General features: G+C 42.6%; 1 protein-coding gene across 1 annotated transcript in view; it reads right to left on the bottom strand.

The window, feature by feature from the left end:
• si:dkey-82f1.1 (DENN domain-containing protein 2A) overlaps window positions 1-22,889 on the bottom strand; it is a 42,577-nt gene that overhangs the window by 5,475 nt on the left and 14,213 nt on the right. Inside the window, exons 2-12 of the mRNA XM_037768023.1 lie at window positions 17,082-17,168; window positions 12,225-13,262; window positions 8,879-9,006; window positions 6,150-6,265; window positions 5,860-6,057; window positions 5,480-5,573; window positions 4,412-4,462; window positions 3,978-4,165; window positions 2,739-2,848; window positions 2,009-2,078; window positions 1,614-1,691 (exon numbers count right to left, since the gene is read on the bottom strand). Of these exons, the coding sequence (XP_037623951.1) occupies window positions 1,614-1,691; window positions 2,009-2,078; window positions 2,739-2,848; window positions 3,978-4,165; window positions 4,412-4,462; window positions 5,480-5,573; window positions 5,860-6,057; window positions 6,150-6,265; window positions 8,879-9,006; window positions 12,225-13,262; window positions 17,082-17,167 (2,157 nt within the window). The 5' untranslated portion in view covers window position 17,168. The remainder of the gene's footprint in view (window positions 1-1,613; window positions 1,692-2,008; window positions 2,079-2,738; window positions 2,849-3,977; window positions 4,166-4,411; window positions 4,463-5,479; window positions 5,574-5,859; window positions 6,058-6,149; window positions 6,266-8,878; window positions 9,007-12,224; window positions 13,263-17,081; window positions 17,169-22,889) is intronic.

Here is a 22,889-nt window from a genome sequence, read left to right as displayed (position 1 = left end):
TATTTCTATCTGAGTGAGTGGGTGATATGATGATATATATACTGGATATGGTTTAACTTTATCAACGGTCAGATATTTTGCCATATCATTTTTACCGTATCCCTTTTATATCTCTGGTGTATTCTGCCATTAATGTTGCAAATCAAAGAGCAGGCTTTATAGCTATAATAACTGGATTTTTATATTATTATTATAGCATGAATGTACCTCAACCTGTCAGGTATTTAAAGGTCACATATCATGCTCATTTTCAGGTTCATACCTGTATTTTGTGTTTCTACTAGAACATGTTTACATGCTGTAATGTTAAAAAAAAAACGTTATTCTCCTCATACTGTCTGGCTGAATATACCTGTATTTACCCTCTGTCTGAAACGCTCCGTTTTAGTGCATTTCAACGGAATTGCAACAGAATTGCGTTGCTAGGCAACGGTTTGGGTCCATGTTTACTTCCTGTCAGCTGATGTTATTAACATACACTGCAACAGGAAATAAATTGGGACACATTTAGAATGTTTATGTTTAAAACCGTGTAATGATCTAAATATTGTATATTTGTGACATCACAAATGGACAGAAATCCTAACGGCTTGTTTCAAACGCACCATTTCTGAATACGGGCTGTGTGTATTTCTCCGTATATTGAGCATTTTGATAGTTTAACAGTATTTATAAGGCACTTAAACCTGCTTTATAATATAAAAGACATGAGAATCCCACTTTTTACAATATGGGACCTTTAAATGACTAGATTAATCAAAAACAGACAATTGTATTTTGTTGTTTTACTCTCAAATGATTCTATATACTGTACTGTGATGAAGATTTCATCTATATTGTTTAACCCCTGTAAAGTGTATCATTATTGAATTCCCTTTCTTTTTCTTTTTCCTTCTTCTTCTTCTGGTTAAAGTCCCGCTGAGATTATAATCTCTTCTTTCTGTAAACTGACACTTAAAATGGCATCGCATTCAGGTGCCAAGTTACTCAGCGTAACTGAGAATCTGAACTGAGAGACAGTCAAACATTGTCATAAGTCTATACAACAAATGGCTAACAGCCTGAATCCATCATGTGTACCCTTTCACACACATACTCCACACATCTGTATCGCATTAAGCTTTTATGTAGCTGCTCTGATACAGATGAAACGTATCATCAGCACTGAGTACTTCCAATGCAGAGGCAGCTATCAATCTATAGCAGCAGATATACTGTAGTTACCCTTCTCTGTATCCTTACAAACCCAATTCTAGCAAATGCACATATACACTGATTTACGTACACAGGCCAACATGCATATAAATCTAAGGTCTAATACGGGGAACCTTTTCCACTGCGGTAACCACATCAGCTGCAGTTTCACATGTGTGTCTGTACTGGAGCCAGGACTGCAAGGCTCTGTGGGAAAGTAGAGCGCACCGGGGGGTGGGTGGGGCTCTGCGGGCACCGAGGGTGGTACTGCTGCTCTGTACACTTTTTAGTGGGGGTGGGGTTGTATGTGTGTGTTTGTGTAACACATGCAATTCTGTGCGATGTAGTTTCTTTTCTGCAAGACATTTTTCACGGGAACTTTGTGCATTTGTGTTCATGCTTAGTTCAGTCGTATCTACCTTGGAGAAGAGGTCGAAGCAGCCCAGGCGGCTGACGATGCAGTAGACCTCAGGGAGCCGTCGGCCTTTACCGCTGGGCTGTGAACAGGCGGCGAGAAAAAGACAAGCTTCAAAACACCGGAGTGTCACAAGACTGCTCACCCAAGTACAACCACAGGATTAGACCACTGGAGCAAAGCAAAGCCTTTGTTTCATAGAGACTTGAAGACTTTGAAAAGTCTGAAGAAATATGTAGAAACTATTTATTGACAACTTAAGCATAGTAATACAACAAGAAGGGGTAAAAGCAGCAGAGGAAACTGGATGAGCTATTTCATAACGAAGGACTATCTATATTAAAATCAAATTAGGAGAGGCAAGTGAGGACGAGGGGCAGCAGCTTTTTAAGAGCATACCAGTAATCGCCGACAGTACCCAAACCGCCTGCTTCCATCCTCACCAGTAAGGACAAATGAGAACGTCTCACTGGGGATAAAACAGAGAGAGAAAAAAAGATCATTCAGACATTGTGGAAACATTTAAAGCTGTTAAAATCACTGTTGTGGAAACAGAGAACTCCATTCTGGACTGGACTTTGTGTTTTCAACAAAGGTATGACTTTGTACTTGAGAGGGGAGACCCTCAGGACAGGCTTACTCCGCAAATATCCACACAACTCCTGCTAAGCTCTACCTGACAGGTACTCATTGACCGGTGACGACCCTCTTCCCAGGCGAGAGTGTCAGCAAGTTTAATGCAGGTGAGTGTTTGGTGGAACTTTTTGCCTCCAGGTAATTATTAGCCATCATCGTCAAGACACACATCATCACTTCTCAGAACAATGCAGACGTTGAGAGGCTGAGCTAGGAGGTATTGGGTAATACGGCCAGTTTCAAACATCATACAAAGAGTGGTGATTTTGTAATAACAAACCAGGTGTAAGGTTGTAAATCCCCCATCTCTCCCTGTAATCATTTAGAAAGACCGCTCATCTTTACGAGCCAGGAGGTCATTTCTATTTTCAGTTTCTTCTCTAACAAGTGGTTATTAGCAAGGAATTAAGCGGGGAAATTCCCGTGTCTCTGTTTAGTTTCTCTTTTTGTTTCATGTGATAAGTGCCGTGGCAGCAGTCTGACTCGGACCGACCTGGGGAAGTTGTCGACAGGCGCCCAGTCTTTGGCGTCAGGGAAACAGAACTGAGGGATGACCTTCAGCTGGTCCTCAGCCTCCCGCATGAACTTAAAGCTCCTCTCAAGCTGGATGAAAATAAAAAAGAGAGAAAATGTGAAAACAAATATATGTAATGATGCCTGACGGATAACACCATTAAAGTCTTAGACCACCTTGTTCCACAGATTAGACTGCTATGAGACTAATAGAGTGGTGCAGGAATGACGTATTCTCACACGGGTTCCATCGACAAAAAGCCAACGGGATTGTTCCATTGGGTTTTGGATTACTGAAGAAAATAAGCTCTGTGGTAAACACACGTTTATGATACTTACACGTTTTATTCAGCAAGATATTCTTCACAAATGAACACCACTTTTATGATTTTTGAAGTGTAAATGCTATCGCCAGAAGTAAAAAGCTAACGTTAGGCTATAAACTAACTACACTGTGGTCGCATGAACGTGAGTATACACAACAAGGCTGTAAAGGCGGACGTGTCAGTTTGATGATGTTTTGTAGCCACTAACTTTTTTTAAGACACGTTAAAGCTTCAAAATTCACAAGTGGGATATTTACTGACATATTTTATATCGTAGAACAAAACATTAAAATCCCTCAAACTTGTGTTAACCACAGACCTTATTTCAGGCTTCTAACTAAAAACCCACTGACTTCCGGAACCGGAAGTGCTAAAATGCTACCTCGTTTACGGGTTTTAGGACTCATTTCTCTCTATATGGAACTGAGATAAATCTGAAACAAAAAAAAAGAAAATCTGTACACCGGAAGAAATAAATAATGAGCCACAAAAAGAACCACTTAAAGTGCAAATCTTCTTTTTCTATTGCCATAACATAAACAGACTTTTAGATTTGTGTTAACGTTTTCCTAATTCTCACTGTTAATCATCATAAAACTGCAGTGTAACTATTTAATATTTAAGTAATGACCATAGCCTCAGGTAAGGCAATAAGATAATAAGATAATTGCAAGTCTTGTTAACATCACGCAATTAAGGAGTTTTGCACGTACACGCATTTTTGCATCTTTTCTTTAATTGATAGTAAACTGTTAAAAATTACTAGGCTAATCTGTTTTGTGCATATTTACAATGATATCTCCTTATCAGCAGTGTTTTCTTTGTTTTAAATATCAGTTCCAGTGTCTCATTTTGGAACAAAGTGCTGCAGTAACATTTCTATTCCTGTTTACCTTGAGAGGGAACTGCTGAGTGACTTCTGGCAGGTACGGGACTCCAGCCTTGGTCTTGTGGAGCGCAACAACTATGAAATACTCAAAGAGTTTCCTCTCCTGCAAGTCCATCAGATCCCTCTCCAAGGTCCGGTACCGCCCCGTCTGCCTCAGCATGGACTGGACCGACACCAGCCGCTGGCTGTGAGCTGAGGGGCAGACAAACACAATTCATGTAAATAGTGTCATGTATATGCACACATGCATAGAGGTCACTGTGAGGCAGTAACATCTGTGTATATAGACAACTATGATCTGAATCTGTTATTGTACACATGCTCATATTGTGCTTATTTGTAACTTATGAAATCACACAGATACAAAACTATTTAATACTTCTACTGCTCAGCATCCCCTATATACAGTAGCTACTGTATGATTAAGTATTCATTCACCTTTTAGTTTCTCCTCCGTGTCACTTTCCGACTCGCTGTTCTCATCTGTCACTAAATTAAAGAGAAGAAAGAGAGAAAGGAAAACCAGAGTGTGAGCAGACTGCAAATAACAATCACAGGAAACTCAAAGCACATGGAATTTGCTCTCACTGCTTTCATTCCTGCCACTACCACACACACACACAACACCAGCCAGTCCTCTGAAACACGGGTCAGTCTCAGCTGACCACAGAATGTAACTTTGCCCATAAAACTAAGTGGATACATATGATTTGTTCCTTTTATGGAGAAAAGACCTGCAAAGTCTTTCTGGTCAAACTGAGAGTCGTAGGGAAGGTAACCTGCTGAAATGTGTCTGAAGTGTTGACAGTATTGATGATAAACTTTGAATTCAGTGATAGAAACTGCATCTAAAATTAATAACAATAAATCAAATTTATAGCGACCTTTCTAGGACTCAAAGTCGCTTTACACTAAACGGAGGCGGTCAATTGAATGTGTTGCATTTTATGTGGTCTTGCTTAAGTGCATCATTTTAGATTATTTATTGTATTCATATCTTTTTGCTTTTTAACTTAGCTACACTAAAATACTCTTGATATATGTGTTAGTTAGTGTGTGAGAGTGTGTTAGTGTCATTAACAACGCTAGTGTCTTTTTAGTGTACATGGGCAACCAAAAAACCTTTGTGTCAGACAATCATGGCATCCATGTGCCAGATTGTTTTTTATTCAAGTAAGTGTAGTAGCACATGACAGAGTTATGAAAATGTTAGTGTAAATGGCCTCTAAATGTTAAGAAAGGTTTTAAAAGAATTCCTGGATACAAAGCAGGAACTGGATCTGCTTTCACACAAGAAACTAATCACTTGTCTTTTGGCCCACAGCCGAATTTCCTTCAAATTTGTATTGAATTCAGCTAACAAATGTTTGATACATCCTGCTAAATAACAGACAAACAAAATCACGACCTGCTTGATAGAGGCACTGCAGAGCTGGACAGTGAGTTTCACTACATTCACAGCTGATGTGAAGCAAATGAAAGGTAATTTTTGTTAGGCTGGCTCACCTCTCCCTGAGCTGGACTCTGTGGACTGAGACACCCTCTTCATTCGTTTCTTCCCTCTCCGCGCCTCGAAGATGCCATTGATTTTCAGCACCATCTGCAGGAGGTAAAAGAGAAAGAAATGTCCATCTTTAACTCCTTAAACTAATAAACAAAATCTGCCAGGCTCCTCACACGATCATTTCAATACAGCTTCTGGGAGGCCTTCCCTCCGTCTGGGCACACTTCTCGCAGGAAATATCCGTCAGAGAATTTTCCCTGCCTTACTCATCCCCTGACGGCAGCATGAGCGGACCAGCTCCGAAACCTTCCCCGAGCAGAACACTGGAGCATAAATCACAGACAGAGCAGCTCTGTGAGAGGCCTCTCAAGACTCCCCATACCTTGGGGATTTTCCTCCGTCTGCGATTGTACGGGTCTCCCGAGAGGCAGGGCGTGTCGTCGGGGCTGCTGGGCGTGGAGGGGGGGCTGATACGGGAGGGAGAGGAGATGCCAGTGTCCCTGCTGGTCTTGCGTAGCTCCAGGAGCTTGAAGCTTCGCCGTTCTGAATTTTGTCTGAAGAAGCCGGGCTTGGTGGTGAGCTGGGGAGGGCAGGTGGAGAAAAACAGACACGTTAGAAAGTGATTTTTAGTATATAACTGCTTTCAATGAATGTATTTTTATAGTGATGTACCTTAGTTGGTGTGTCAGGGACAGGAGATGAGGAGGCAGGTGAAACACATTTGCTTCCCAAAAAACTTCTCTCCAGCTCTATATCTTCATACGGGTTCTCCTTGGATAGAGGAGGATCTTCAGAAGGAAAAAATGTGTTTGTTTTCAAAACTTAGATATCAGTGTCACCTTGATTACACAACAGTTTCACACAAGCTTTCCAAAGAGCAGATAAAGCAGTTTTTTTTTTCCATATCAGTCATGTTTGTTTTGCCAGACAATTCCTACTCCAGATGTGCAGAGAGAGCTACCAGAGGCAGCAGTGTGCTGACCCAGCTCATATTTCACTGTGATAAGACGCTTGCACAGCAAATGCTAAATGTAACTCTCCTCCCCTGCAGATAAGGAGCAAGATTTCATTTTCAAAAAGCCTTTCTCTCTTTGCATCTGTCTCTCTGTATCTCTCCTCTGCTCCATCAATCCATCCGCCAGATGTGACCTGTAGGAGTCTGAGGATAGAGAGGGACGTTCAGTTCCCCGCTCCGTCTCCCTTCGGAGGAAAACAAGGGATCGGCGTACTGTTTTTCACATTGCTGGCTGATGGGAACGTCACACTAATCTCCTCGGTCTGTTTGCGTGTGCTGTCAGCTGTGCACGTGTGAGTTTGCGTCAGTCATCAAGGCGTGCGTCTGAATACGGGGTAGTGGGAAACAGTTGCTTTCCTCTCAATCTGAAAACACTATCAGGCATGTGGATTGCAGGTTTAAAGTGAGTTGATGAGAACCTGGTTTGCGTGTGGAGGTTGATGACGACACAGCTGTTCATCACTATGTATATCTCTGAGTAGACAGCTATAATAAGTTACTTTACCCCCGGGACAGTGGGTGCGTGAACAATGTCTGAGCGTTTTAAAGAACAATACTACTGTATAAAAGGAGGAAACTATAAAAGAATCCAAAATGAGCTGCGGCATCATTCAAATATAATTAAAGTTAATTTGACTGTTGCAGCGCTCATTATACACCAGTCTCTGGGAGGAAAAAACCAAAGACACATTGAAGCGATTGCCAGTAATGTGCCGTGGCTCTGAGCCACTCACATGCCCCCCCGCTGCACAATCACAGTAGCCGACCTCAGCAGCGGCACGACCTCACACAACGCCGCTATTGTACGTTATGAAATTAAACAGGCTCTAGGTGGGGTTGGCATAACCCTGCAGACAATAAGGTAGGAACGTAGGTCAAATTTCGACGTATAATTTTTTAATAAAAGTGAACCAGCTCTAAATTAAAACCGGGGCAGAGTAAAGACAGCTTGGCCTCCTCATCACCTCTGTTACTGAACTCTATGACACACACTGTTTGGAGAAATGAAACTAAAAGGTCATGCAGTGTATGAAGGGTATAGAACAGTCATTCCAAAAGACTGGATCGGGACCCACAGGTGGGTCGCAGGAGATTTTGTTAGGGTCGGCAATAAATTAGCAGAATTTATTCCGTAATTTTTTTTAACATTTATATCTGCAGTACACTTTTGAGCCACACGAGGGAGCCTGAATGTTCTTATTGTTCTGCTAATTGTCGCCTTCTTATAACATTGAATCTAATATGAAAGGATAGCGTACATTCTGTTTGTTTTAAGGCCCTGACACACCAAGCCAACAGTCGGCCGTCAGACAGTTTGGGCTGTCGGTGAGCGTCCGTCAGCCTAGTTTTTGCGGTGTGTCCCGCACCGTCAGCTCTAGTTTGCCTGTGTCGGAGTTTTTTCGGCCAATTCAGCATGTTGAATCGGCGGCGAAGCTCAGCGGTGAGAGAAATCACTCTGATTGGCTGTTCAGCTTAAACGAATCAGTGCACAAGAAGAGAAACGGAAGTGAGGACACAGAAGGCTCTTCTCATTTTTCATCTTCATCTCATCTGATCATTCCAACACAGGGATATTTTCACAACGACATGAACATCTGGAATGAAGCTAAGTGGTGAGTGAGAGTGGTGTGAAAATGGTCGTCATAGGCCGCTTTATTTCATGTACGTATCATAACAACGGCTTGTATATCAGCCGTCCTCGGTCTTCCTGTTTCCCTTTTTGAATGACGAATACAGGCTACCACGACCTGCTGGTGTGGAGAGTTATTTCCTCTCACACAGGCGCAGAACGTACGTGGTAGTTGGCCGTCAGCTGTAGTCTTTGCGGTGTGTTCGAACGCAACTTTTTGTCCACAACAAAGGTGACGTGAGGCAACGCAACTGGTGGCCTTCGTCGCTGCTAGTTGATGTCAGGCTGGTGTGTCTGGGCCTTAAATGCATTTATTTGGTCTCATTTATAAAGTATTTAACATGTGTATATGTTTTCAATAACACATGCATAAAACAAAGTGGTGATTTATCAAACGTATGTCTCTTAAAAATGGCTGGTTTACCTATTCAAGATAATATAAGATGATGTGGAAACGGCAGTAAAAATGGTCAGGAATATTCATTTATGCACAAATTCGCTCTTCTCGCGATTTATAGATAAGGCCTATTGTGAATTGGGTCGCGAAATTGGTCTCCAGAAAAAAGTTTGGGAAACACTAGTATAGAAAGTAGGACAACCTACCTACAGTACAGTATTTAACAATGTTTTTCAGGTTTAGCGAATACAGAGTTGATAACATTTTGAAACCACGTCAGGAACTTTAACAGATGCAGCTGTTCGTGGAAGATTCCACATTGTTAATGGAAGAATAAAAGTGTGATATGTATTGTTTACCTATGATGTCCTCGTAGACATTCTCTTCTGATAAAGTGCGTGTTAGGCCCAGTCTGGACTGAGCGTACCAGTCCACCCTGCAGCTTTCTGTAGACGACTGGAGCAGATCCTCAAATTCGTAGGACTTCCTGGTGGACAGAGGATTTCAAAACTTTAGGAGACTTGCACGCCAGATAGAAAAGAAGAAGAGGAAGGAGGGATATTTGAGTGATCCTGTTGATGCTCTAAAGAATGTTTGATATGCCAAGCAGGAAAACTGATGTTACCATTTGCCAGTCGCCACATCTGAATGACCACATCTGTGTTTCATCACTGACAAAGACTAAAGCCAAGTAGGACGAAGTGCACACAAGCATCCGTGGGTTGCACGCGTTCCCACATGCATGCACATATATATATTAAACTAAGTTGGGTACAGCTTGCTACATCCGTTGCAATACAAAGCAACAGCCTTGCAATGAATCCTGCCTTTCTGAAGCTTATCATATTCAGTGTTGCTCTATTGGATTGAATTATAGTAACAAATGTTTTCTCCCCCTCTTGTTGTATGATTTGTAATGCTGTCTTCTTTGCAGCATTGCCAGATGGGAAATGTTAAAGTATCACACCAGAGGCTTAAAATGATCGTATTTTCAGGAATATTATTGTACACGAGTCATAACCACATTAACAAATAGGCGTAAACGTGTAATTTTACGTATGTAAACAACTTTTTGACACATCTACAAAACTACCCACAGCGTTTTTTGTTGTTGTTGTTTTTTTACAGCAAGCAGCTATGATGTGTGGAAGGGGGCATCGGTCCATAACTCCATCAGTCAGACAATTTTTGTAATAGCCTACTATTACAAAATTAAATTACAAGACAACACGACTGGAAGCCTGTTCATATAGTGCATAAAAACAGTTAAGGCCATAAACTAATAAATAAGGGGGGCTTACTGCTGCATTCGAAGCTAGCTCTCGTGCAAACTCTCTTCATATGAGCGTGGAGCAGGCGAGCAGGCGTGCACGCGCGTCACGTTCATCAACATCATAGCCAACACAATGAGGTCACGTAAGAAGTGATGTGTAAACAAAGACGTAGGATTCATCCGGAAATGGATTAAAATCAGACAGCGCAGACTAAAAGTAAAAGTATCGTAAAAATAGGATAGTTATCGTACATCTGGCAACGCTGCTGCCTTGTCTTGTATGTTGTTTGTTTTTAACTTTCACTTTAACTTCCTTAGGTAGGGCATGTGAAAACTGTGCATCATAATGATGTCAACTATTTTGCATTGTTCCTGATATATAAAATAAAGTTAAGCAAAGTAAATAACCATGAAGTTAAATAAACACCTTTCTGACAGAGTTTGAACAAAACATGAACATTATAAGCTTTACAAAAGTAGGATTAAAGCGTCAGTAGGCAGAATGTGTTTGGCATCATTGGGCAAGAATTCGATAATAACCTTTCAGCATGTTGTAATTAAAGTGTTCTGAGAGATAACTGGACTTCTGCACCTCCTGATGGCTCTGTTTTCAGGCTTTAAAAAAATCTAGCCTGTGATGGGAGACCTTGGCCAATCACAGGTCATTTCAGAGAGAGAGCGTTCCTATTGGCTGTTCATTCAACGGAGACAGCTGTCAATCACTCACGAACTCCGATCAAACAGTCCAACTATTTGAGGCGAGAAATAGGCATTACAGTAACAGAATATTGATTCATATTTGATCAGCGCTGCCTAGTTTGACCGTTTGATCGGAGTTTGCGAGTGATTGACAGCTGCTCAGAGACGGCAAAGCTCCAGCTTGGCTCTGATTGGTTGTTTTCCTTCGGTCTGTGAATTCTTGCAGATGCCGTTAGGAGCACCGGAGGACACCAGAGGACACAGAGGCACACCTGTCAGGATATAGTGAGCATTTTATAAAATTAACTTTTTTTAATCATATTTGCTCCATTTCTATCCACTGCTGCTTTAATTGCAGAGCTGCTGCCCGGCATTGGGTGAAGCTAGGTGTGCTTAATAAACTGTTAGTGTATTTGTTAACACGCACAAAAATGCCCACTACAACGGACACTTAGAGAAAGACATCCTGACCAAACAAAGGGCTTGACACAGCACACTTGAGCAGAGTGAGGCCTCCACATATGGTATGGAATGTAACAGATCCAAGCCAAACTCCAAACAAGAATTCAAACCACTGAGAAAGTGAACAATAGATGTTCTCCAATACTGCAGAGTTCACATTTTTTGGTTTCCTTACAGAACTCTGTTTGTTTGACTGTAACCATATGAATTTGAGTACTACTCAGAAGACTCCAACATGTTAATTGCTCTTGGCAGGATTCGTGATTCAGATTCTGGTTCAGACTTTGCACACATTTTTACATTTACAAATGCTCGACGACTCATTTGTGATAGAAGCCACGGGCCTTGTACAATCATTTTTACTGTCAAGGCTTAAATTCTTGAAAAAATCAAAGGGCTTCTTTGACATGACTCACACCACTCTGCATGTTGTTCTCCTCGTCCGGTAGAGTTTTGGAAAGAGGAATGAGTTGATGTGTACATTCCTCAGATCCAACCAATGAGCTCATTCTTTTAGGATATTTAGAAACAGGATGATGTCACCGGTGGTTTTGATTTACAGCAGATGTGGGAGATGTTGTTCACGTCAGTGTTTGGTTGGTGATGGTGGTGGGGGAAGGGTCAGAGGATACACAGAGCCATCACTGATTCCAAAAGCAACTTTAAGAGACATTTTTTTATTATTCTGTTTGAATTGCCCCATGAATCACTTACAGTATATGATGTTTGTCAATTTACTGAAACATAATTTTGCAAGTCAAGAAAGTCGCAGTTTGTTTTAAACCTGTTGAAGTATCAGACTGTGAAAATATGTAATTAGAAAGACTAAACATCCAAAATTTGCATAAGTGACGTCTCTCTCGCTGAAGTTACGATGCCTGTGTGTTTTGTACTGGGATGTACTCACACCAGCAACGGGTCTCGTTCGTTCTTTCTCTTCTTGGCTGATAAAAAGACTAGGAGTCATAGCTAAGTTAGCTAGCTAGCTAGTGTTGGCGACGTTTGTTGTGCGAGACGAGAGATGTGGTCCACTGAGCGGTTTCACACCAAACTAAATGATACTACGTCAAACTTACGATGAAGTGTGACTTGCAAAATGATCTTTTGAATTGACAAATATCATATGTGTGATTCACGGTGCAATTCGGATAAAAACGGGATAAAAATAATTGTCTCTCGCCGTTGACTACCGTTCATATACTTTCTGAAATAAATCGTTGAAACTATTCATGGCTGCCCATATCTTTAATTCTATCTTCTCATTCTCTTACCTGTTACTACTGTCCCGGGGTTTGTCAGCCCAGGGTCTCCTGCAAACTCCAGGTGGTGGGCACGTGGGTAAAGGTGGAGGAGGAATGGAGGGCAAAGGGGGCAAGTTCCTCCTTCCCTTCCCCGAGCCAGGCCCTGAGGCTGGGGTAGTGGGAGGGGTGTGATGCTGGAAGGTTCTCTGAGGTTTAGGTAGAGGGTTTATAGACGGAGCACCTGGCTCACTGTAAACGTTCTCTGGATCCCCCTCCCTCCTCCTCCGCGACCCGCCAGGCCGAACAACGTCAAAAGTCCCAAAAATGGGCTCGTTGGCTCTCTTTTCTGTTTCCTCCAGCTCCTCCTTTGAAGGAGGGCAGAAGTAATTCCCTGGAAATGCCAGAGAAGGTCTGTCAGGAACCTCCTTTGTTGCCTTCTCCAGTTTCTTAACGTGAGTTAAAACACTTTTCTTGTCTTGGGGTTGTTCTGTTGGCTTGGAAGCCCGAAATCCCCTCTCTAGGATCACCTCTCTGTCCTTGTTGGCTGGGCCTTCCGGAGATTTAGGCCTCGAATCGCCCAGCTTTCCAACATTCTCCTTCCCTGAGTCTTGTCTGTCCCAGCCGACAAACCTCTTGCTATCTGTCCTTTGGACCTCTGACGCTTTAGATTCCTTTTTCCTCACAGTCTCAACTTCCTTCTGTGTCGTGCTGAGAGGACATGTCCCTGTAGGGGTTAGCGGGGCAGGCTCCTTTTTGCCCTCCCATTGTGAGATCTTATCACGGATGCTGGCAGTCTTGACTGCCGCTGGGCTCTTGTTGTTCAGCTTGCCACACAGCCCATTCTCCATGTTGGGATTCCGCGGGTCGGTGGTGGTGGCTCTCCTGTGAGCCAGCATGGTGTCAGGAGGACCCGGGCTGTCGCTCAGGCTGAGTAGAGGGGAGAGGGGACGCTTGGTGGACACAGAAGTATCCCTCCTGTCTCTGTCCCCTGGTGACCCGCACACCTCCTGGCGCTGGGGCACCGCAGATGACGGAGCCTCCCCGAGCTTCAAGCCACAACACTGGAGCCTAGAGGAGAACCACACACAGAAAAATCAGCATACACTTGACATATATACAGAGGCGATACAAAACAAAAGGAAAAGCATGCAAGCATATGGCTGTTTCCATATGTGTCAAAACATAGTATATTAGAATCAAACTTAAAGGCGCTAAAGTCGAAATTCAGAACATTTTGTATTGCCTCCACACGGCTCTCAACGTGTTACCAGTTGAGCCGGAGGGTGCTATGCGACAACGCCGTTGGTCGGAACGGCGTTATCAGTTTTAACCGCTGTATGAGCACAGTACAGAGCGGCGACAGTGAGCTAGCCAGTGGGGCACGCTCACAAGCACTAAAAGGTCAACAAAGCACAGAGAAGCTCGAATGACAACACACACGGAGGGAGAGCGACTTCATTCTCTACTCAGATAGACATTACTCCTCTATATCTTTACATTGCAAATGGTTTGCTGCTATATTAATGTTCTGGATATCGTATAGGGAAAAATGGAACACACACTGTTTCAAGATGAACAGGCTGTCAATCACAAGATGGACTGTGTGGAGGGAACAAACTAAACCCAAACAAACAAGCAAACCATGCAAAGAGTCTCCTATCAGTGAGGACACAGTGCTAACCAACTGATGTGTATTTAATTAAAACCTAATAAACATAGGGAGAAAGTACATTGCACTGTTGTCAACTCTGATAATTTATAGTGAAATTAATTTTATAGAAATGTCAGTTGCAGCCTTCAGTCTACATAGCTAAGCTCCCCATAGCTCTTATAATTGGCCACGCAACGTCAGCACTTACAATTACGTCCAGATAGATCTTTGTTTTATGAGGTAAACAAGAATTCTTGTTAAAAGAGCTCAGACGTCTGTGTGGTGCCTCTGTTTCAGCTGTGAGTCACTCACTGGAAGATTACTGGGTCATGACTGTTTGAACTCTGGGTTTCGGGGTCAAAGTTTACAAGCTACACACACACACACACACACACACACACACACAGCTATTTCTGGAGAGGAGATGAAAGTATACACAGAAGAGGGGAGAGGCCAAAGTGTAGACGTGCATCTTTTCTTTTCTACTCCCAACCCCTCAAATCTTTGTCTTGGCCCAAAGACCATTCATCAAATGATTGAATTTCCAACAAACAGAGGAAACGCGGCCTTGTGACATCTGATGACATTGCTAGATGTGAAAACCAACAGTCATGCAATCCAGAGGAAATCTCAGGGGGAAATTACCGATTCAAGTTTCCTCAGAGACCCTTAAAGAAAAGAACAACAAACCTAAATGTTGTAACTATGACCAACGAGGAAACCAAATAATTGTCTTTTAAATTGCTCTGGGTTTTATTAGTTTGGCCCCCCTCTCTCTCCCTTCCCCCTTTCTTTCTCCTTTAGTGTCCCTCGGTTGAAACAGCAGTTTTTATTAAGCATGAAGCAACGGAGTGGAAAAACTAGGTCAAATAGAAAAGCCAAGTAAAGGAGAACAGGAGAAGGCAGGGGTGTCGAGTGATGGAGTTAAGTGGAGCAGATGGAGGAGGAAATTAATAGTTGATTTCTCCCCATCTCAAACGAAAACACTTGTTTGTGATTAAGAGAGATTGAAAGGCAGATATTTAAAAAAATGGGCAGTATGGAAAGCTTTTCTATCACCTCCAGCCGAGGATGGGTGGAGCATGGAGATGAGGGTCACTGAGGGTGGAAGGAGGCACAAAAGCATCTCTAACCAGCTAAGCTGACACAGGATCAACGGATAAGAGAAAGGGTCTGAAATGAAACTTCTTTTAATTGTATTCCTGCATATATATATCAACTTTTGATTCCCAAAGAGAAATGTACTAAGCAATGGCAGCTACAGTAACACGGCAGACCCTAAAAAACAACAGATATTTAAACCTTCTACTAGACAATCCCTGTTATTGTCACAAACCTAAATCCCTTCATTATAATCTAAATAGCACTAATGAATATTGCAAGGATGACAGAAGGGGCTATAGAGAGTGGTCAGAGAGGCATTAGACAGTAGCAGCAGGGGGGCAGTAACAGTATCTAGATGCCAGATGGACAACTCTGCTCTGCTCTCTAGCTCTGCTATTGTTATACGGCTGACCCTAATGGAAAGGCGTGTCTCCAAGCTTGCTTAAGAGCAGTACAGAACTATATGATGGTTGTGGGCAAAGTGCAGTTTAGGCCTGAGCAACAGGTGGAGGAGAATGTGTAGAGAGGTATAAGATGGCAGAGTGAAGTGAACTACTGTACAGGCTCTTGTCACATCCTGCAGCAGGTATTTTGCCCCAACTAAAAGTTAAGAGTCATCAGATCAAATAAGGTTATGCTGTGGCTTCACCTTCCTGTCTGACAAAGCATGTTTTTGGACAGCTTGGTGGATCAAATGGCAACTCAGTTCTGGCATATTTTAAAAGGTAATTAGTTAGGTTTAGTGCAATTTAGTATATTTATATAAAGTTGGAGGTATTAAAGGACCAGTGTGTATGAATTAGTGGGATCTATTGGCAGAAATGGAATATAATATTAATACGTTTTTTTTTCTTTAGTGTATCATCACCTGAAAATAAGAATCGTTGTGTTTTCGTTAACTTAGAATGAGCCGTTCATATCTACATAGGGAGCGAGCCCTCTCTCCACGGAGTCTGCCATGTTGCACTACCATGATTCAACAGTAGCCCAGAACGGACAAACCGAACTCTGTTAACTTTTCCTGCTTGGGCCGGGGTCGATAACGTTACTCGCTCCCATCGCCGCAGCTCTCTCTCTTGCCCATTCACGTTTTCATATCGGCCACCGTAGCTCTCCAACAAGCTTAGCACAGCGGAGAGGCTTCAGTTGGTTGCAATCTCCTCACCTCACTGCTAGATACTGCCAGATCCTACACATTGGACCCATAAGGCAGCAGAGGCTGAGATATATTGACTTTCAGTCTCTAGTATGGGTCAAATAGAAAAAAAAAGTTGGACCCTACAATTTCCATAATGCAATTTAATTTGAAACCCTACACCTCAGGTTAGTAATGCAGACTTTAGTCTCAAACCCAAGCTGAGATAACGCCGATGGCATCATCGGAGTTACTTTTTTCAGTTCTGGAGAGCTCCCAACCAGATGTTGCATCATACACGCTGAATTGACCCAAAACTTCAACAACACTCAACATTTAACATCATAAGCACCGTTACGAGCATGCAAAAAAAGAGTGTTTAACTTTTGTGGTCAGTTGTCTCTTATTGCAATGTGCTTTGTGAGTCATAGTTTACTTCTCAATACACACTCTTTACTTCCTTTCAGCAAACCAGATTTTTTAACATAGTTGTTGATTATTTGAACTAATAATTCCATCCAGGGTTCGCAAATGCTCAGATAGCGAGTCAAGCATCTGGTCTTTATAAAATGAATAGCACTCCGACATAACCTTGCCCTTTTACTATAAACAAACAAGGCCACTACCAAGAGGATTGGCAGCCTCTACTGGCTGATCTGATTTCACAGGATATCGTGAGGTAGCTTTCTGGCACAAAACAGGAGGAAGTGTTGCTCTTCCTCCTTACAAAGAGGCAAAGCTTTGTGATGGAAAGCAGCAGCATGGGGGAATCTCACTACGAGACACAGTAGCACTAGCAATACCAACCAGCCAGTGCTGTGATGAATAGGTGATTCATTGTCTTGACCATTGTCATTGTTCAGGGAGACTTTGACAATAGCATGTTCAATTACCATAGTATTTATTGTAGCACTGACATGTTGGACTTTAATTATTACTACTAGACACTGAATCAGAAAATATAAAAAAATATTTGATTGGCTTTTGATGTACCTACCCGTTGACTGATTGGTAGATACAGTTGTCAGTGTTTGTACAGAGCAGCAGGGCCCTCCCACCGGTCATGGTGCTAGCAGCTGGCATCCTGCACAATGACACAAAGACAAACACAGTCAGTTAGCACAATATATTTGTATAATAGGGTGAGTGCATTGCGTGGATGGTAAAAGTTGGTTGACATGTGAATGCAAAGCAGACCTATATTTCAGCTTATAGGTCAGGAAGTTGCAAAGAAAAACATTTACAAGTCAAACTGTTACAGAACATACATTTGAACAGTTGAAAAAGCTTGTGTTTTGTTTAAGCTAAATATATGGAGATGATATATAAAAATAGGCGGACATACAGACTGACAAATGAGGCTTAGGTCAAAAGAAGAGCTGCTTCCCCAGGACTCCCTTAGGGGAAGAAAAAAAATTTAACTCCAGTGTGTAAGTGTAAACTACCAAATAGCTCAAACCTCTCGTTTCTGTGGCCAGCAAAACTCATTTTCTGAACCGAGCTGCAGAGAAGCAGACCTCACAGGTTGCACGCCTTCCCCCCAAAACTGGCAAAACCCCACTTGATTAGTAATTGGAGGATACAGCTAAAAGCAAAAGCCAACTGGCATAAACACACATTAGGTTCCAGCACCTATGTGGCATTATGGAAAACATTATGGAATATACTAAAAACTGCACACTGTAATATAATCAAGCTCCATTAGGAAAACAAGGGCACCGGGTTCAACTCTTTTAAGGTTATCACTCAGTGTCTCGTCTTTTACAGAACAGATTTCTGGAGTATTTTCAAGTACTGCGCACACATTTTGTTTTTGCACTTCAGATCCTCTCCGCAAACTCTCCATTTCATTCCAGAAAATAACTTCCTTAATATGCAGTGTGTCTTCCAGCGCTACACATTTCCCTCTGTTCTTTATTACGGACAAGTAGTGCCAAGGCGACTGTGAGGGGGGAGAAAAATGATTGCTTGGTCCATTTGTCAGAGTATAATGAAACCAGATCCACTTGGAGCCATTGCAAGACCATCCGTATGTAACATCAAATTAGAGCCGCTGGTGCACAGCGCTTCATGGCTTGGCCTGTAAAAGCTGGTGGAGGGTTGGCATGGAGCAGAAGGGCCTAGCCTCAGTCTGGCACAGATGTGGTTATAACATAAGAGAGGGGGAGAGGTCAGGGCTAACTCCTGTTGGCAGGTAGTCACACATTTGTTCTTAAGTAAATTCACAGAGACACTAATGCATGCTTTGCCACCCGGCTGCATACCCACACATTAAACCTCATATAAAAACACACCTACATAGACCTACACATCTTGCCAAACCGTCCATACTTCGGACCAAATTCTGAATGTGTGACTTCAACCAGATGTGCTGGGATACTTTAGGGTATCCGTAGGCCGTTAAACATTTCCTGAGCACGACCTGGCCCAAACCCCCCCCCTTCCAATCCTCTCCCAATAAACCTGCATTAGCTAAACCTTTCACTTCTCTCCCTTGCCCCCCCCCCCCCCCCCCCCACTATGCCGGGAATGTGAGCCTAATTCAGCCAAATTCCACAAATTGTTGTCCCAACTGGCAGTCAGAAAAAAAGCCACAATTTCGGCAGATTATGTAAAGAAAATTGCAGCCAAATAGCTGAACTCTTCCCTGCGTTAACAACATAATTGGCCCTTTGGGTCCAGTGTTTTGGAATGATCCCGGGCTTTTCCTTTTTTCTCTTCTTCAAGAACGAAAGAACAAATGGACACTACGGAAAAGTTGCGGTCTCCTCTGACAAGAAGTAGACGAAAAAGTACAATGTGTCATTTTTTAGCTTCTAGTTTTGCTCGCGGCTCAACTTACAGCCCTCCATTGCTTTGTCTTTAGCCCCCCCATCAGCCGGAGGCCTAGCCCCCCAGAGAGAGGAGGAGGAGGGTGTGCGTCAGCCATCCACCGGCCTGTAGGCCCAAATTATTTTCAGCTGTGAGCCGAGCAGAGGTCACATGTTTGAGGGGAAACATCAACCGATTTTTTTCCCTTCCTCCCCCTCCTGATTCTTTTCTCCTTACTAAAACCCAACACAGAAATGAAGAACAGAAATGGAAAGGAGGGTGGGCAAGGGGGACTATAAAGAATGTATAGAGCCTCCTAGTTTTACAGTTTAATTTTTCTCTAGGTTGGGAAGGGTGTTGGATATCACAGGGGGAGAGGAAAGATGGGAGAGGGGGGTTGGGGAGACAGGGGTTGTCAAAACTAAAGAGGAAAGTGGATATTGCAAAGAATAATACAAGTGTACTGTTGCGCTGTGAAAACAGTGTAGGCTTTTAGGCTGTCCCACCTCATTGTTTGGAGCCCCAAGGCCAAAACAGAGAGCGCCGTTCAGAGAGAATCTAGTGCCTTAAATGGTAGTTTGGTATTTTCACACATGTAAGACTTTCTGGGCTAAAAGTTGACTCATACATGCAAGACAGTGCTAGCCCACTATCGCCTGAACCTGACAAGTAGTAGTGTCTTCGCATCTTGTAAAAAGCAGTAAATTTGACAGCATTGCCGGTTTTACAGCGTTCGGTTACTGCGGAAACTCCTTTCGGGAGCGGCGAAGGCTTTTGTCTCCTACAGCTATTGGCAACTATTGTTAACCCTGACCCTCAGAGCAAGACGGCCACCGTAACAATGCAGGGGCTGAGGGAAGCCATCTGCTGAGGCCAATAAAAACATCACGGGAAACTTCTCTTCATCCCTAGCCCTGTGACGGTTTGACAGGCCGTGGACACTGTGGCAGAGGAAGTGGTATTGTTCAGCAGCTGGGTGGAGAAGATGGCAGCGGAGAATGGAAATAACTCACAATATTTCTGTTTGATATTCAAAGAGACAGTCATACCTTTTCATTTTGAGAAGTCCTTCTATCTATACTCAAAATCACCTGTTGACTATTGCTGATTTTAGCTTATTTTCCTAATGACCTTCAGATAAAAAAACAACATCACACCAGCATATGCCATAAAGGATAACCTCCAGTCCCAGTTTCAGATGAAAAAAGATTGGTGTTCAGTGAACAGAACACAATCTTAAATGCCTTGAAGCCTTTACTAGATAGAGATAGCAGCAGTCGGGGTCAGAGGCAGGGCATCGGAGCCAAGCATCAGTTGCATAACAAACCCTGTGGGGGATTTCTATCAGCGGATGGACACTGGGTATCTGGCCATGGACAGATTCTTATGCAGTAAACATGCACTCACATATACCGCTGAGACAGGGATGTTGTTTGTTTGTTTAGGCTTAATGGCTGAATCATGGTGTTGTCTTGCTGTAATAAATAGGAGCTCAGTTATCCACTAGCACCACCTATCCCAAAGGGGGGTTATGTATGTGAGCAAGTAAGATACTGGTATGACACAGGCTGATCTCCTAAACAGTGGCTATTATGGGGCATATCAGCTCTGTATTTTCGGACCTTGTCGGAAGGCAAGTCTTGTTTACTGTTCCGAACAGCCATATGCGAAGGAGGGTGAAAAGCCTGCCGTCATAGAGAGGGGCGAGACGTGATAACAGTTTAAATATGGGGATAATGGTGCACATTTTCAGACAGTCTTGGAAGGCAATCGTAGTGTTGCACTTGTTTGTACTATAGACTGTATATAAGAAGTGGACGTAGTCATTGTGACGTCACCCATTGGTTTGTGGACTGCCGTTTTAAAGCCTTGAGTTTTGAGCATTTTGGCAGTCGCCATCTTGGTTTTTGGCATCACCATCTTGTTTTTTTGCAACCAGAAGTGGCACGAGAGGGTGGAGCCAAGTACATAAGACATTTTTAGGCGACCAAAAATGTTACAATTAACTTTCATGAACTGAAAACACACTGTGAAAGGGTTAAAATTCAAAGACAAAAACAGGGACAACACCCAGAGCGGACAACGCCGTGGTAGCAACCTGTCAATCAGTGCCCTAAAGCATCCCTTGCTTTATGGTCTATCTGACTCTAAATGGGACCATAATTAACTAAATGAACATCATGCTGTACTGAAGAAGACTTGAAACTAGCGACTGAGAGCATAAACTCATGTTTACAATGTTTACTGAAGTAATAAATCAAGTGAGAAGTAGGCTCATCTTCTCATAGACTTCTATACAATCAGACTTCTTTTAGCAACCAAAGAGTCGTTCCCTGATAGCTATTAAAAAGAATGCAAGTTGCCCACTGGTTTATAGAACAAGTTGTGTAAAGAGTAAAAGAAGAGCTTGAGAAAGAAGTTCGAACACTGCTTACTTTCTCAACTCCACACACCTGGCCAATAGCTGTGTGAAGTGAGTGTGAATGCTGTTTCCCATTCTGTTCAACCATCTGACAAACACTTCTGATGAAGCATAGAAGCAGGTTTAGGCATAGCTGCTTTGTCAGTTTTAACAATACTTTGGCTCAGTTGTTTTTTGAGCTAAACGGCAACTATAGCGTGCTGATACAGTATGCTAATGTTTAGCATGTAACTTGTTAATGTGTACAGTTAGAACTATTAAGGAATTCATTCATTAATTCAGTGAGCCTCAGAAGCGTTAGACATTTTGAGCTGCTAGTTTCAAAAGATGAGGAGTCAGAAAACTAACAACGCATTAGGATAAACAGGGATGGACAGATGGACGAACAGCCCAATCGTCTGACAATCATTCTGACACTTTCATTCTGAGGAGCCATTTGAGTCAGGTTGATTATGATTAGTGTAACTGTCAGATACACACACATCTAGGGACCCTATAGTCTTTTCCAATTGGCTCACAGACCAAGGGTCCCCCAGACGTCAGGTCTCCCCAGAACAGGCCACTACATTGAATCCAAAATATTTCTCTGGTCGTAAATGAATCTGTGATTTACAAGGACTTGGCACACTTGTGTACAATATGTTAGCCAGCACACAGATTACTCAGCGGGACACACATGCAGGCCTTTCACAGATGACACTTGGCCTAACTGTTTTTTGTTATACTGAACTCACACGATGTTGGATTCACAGAGGGAGTAAAAGAATCAGCCTGGACTCATTCAATGGCAATGTGATGACACACACACACACACACCGCATTTTCCGCGATGAGTTCCTCATGTGTCAGTTATGAGTTAACAACAGCTCGGTTGTCAGGACTTGTGACGTGTGAATCCTATTGTCACTAGCCGTGTTTCCAATAATTATCAAGCACATTTTAAGCGAACTTCTGAAATGTTGCAAAAGAAAAAATGAATTAGGCGCGTTTCCATCAACTGGTTTGGAGCGAATAAACTCAGCTTGTTGGCTATAGCGTAGTTTCGTCAGAAGTTGGTGCTATAGGCTACGCATGGCTGTAATCCGCCAGTAAACAGAGTAGAAGAAGATCGGCCATCTAACCATGTACAAGAGAACAATGGAGAGAGGTCTTCAGGGATTTTCTTTCAATTGGGCAAGTTTTAATTGTTCTTTCATGTCAGCTAGTATTGGCTAAGTTTTAGGTTTTCTGGAGATGAATACAAGCATTTGCACGTTATGGGAATATCTGAGAAGACAACAGAAAGAGCTGATGACTCATGTGAGTTAAATGTTTGCTATGTCAGAATTGATTCAGCAAAGGCGTTTCCATAATCCAAACAAAGGCAAAAAACATCTCAAGCGAACGTAAAATCTCTTTCTGCAATTGAGGAAGTTTTATCGAATTTTGCCGTTTCCATACAGCTTTTCTAAAGCGATACATCAAAATACTGTGATGGAAACACAGCTATTCATAAACTATAAAATGCTCTGTCTAATACTCTTTACAGTGCAATGCAAGTGTAGACAATATCAGCTCAGACAGTGATATTGT

Source organism: Sebastes umbrosus, chromosome 4, assembly GCF_015220745.1.
Source record: "Sebastes umbrosus isolate fSebUmb1 chromosome 4, fSebUmb1.pri, whole genome shotgun sequence".
Lineage (NCBI taxonomy): Eukaryota > Metazoa > Chordata > Actinopteri > Perciformes > Sebastidae > Sebastes > Sebastes umbrosus.
Note: the sequence above shows the minus strand (reverse complement) of the source record. Positions and strands in the feature narration are given on the sequence as shown.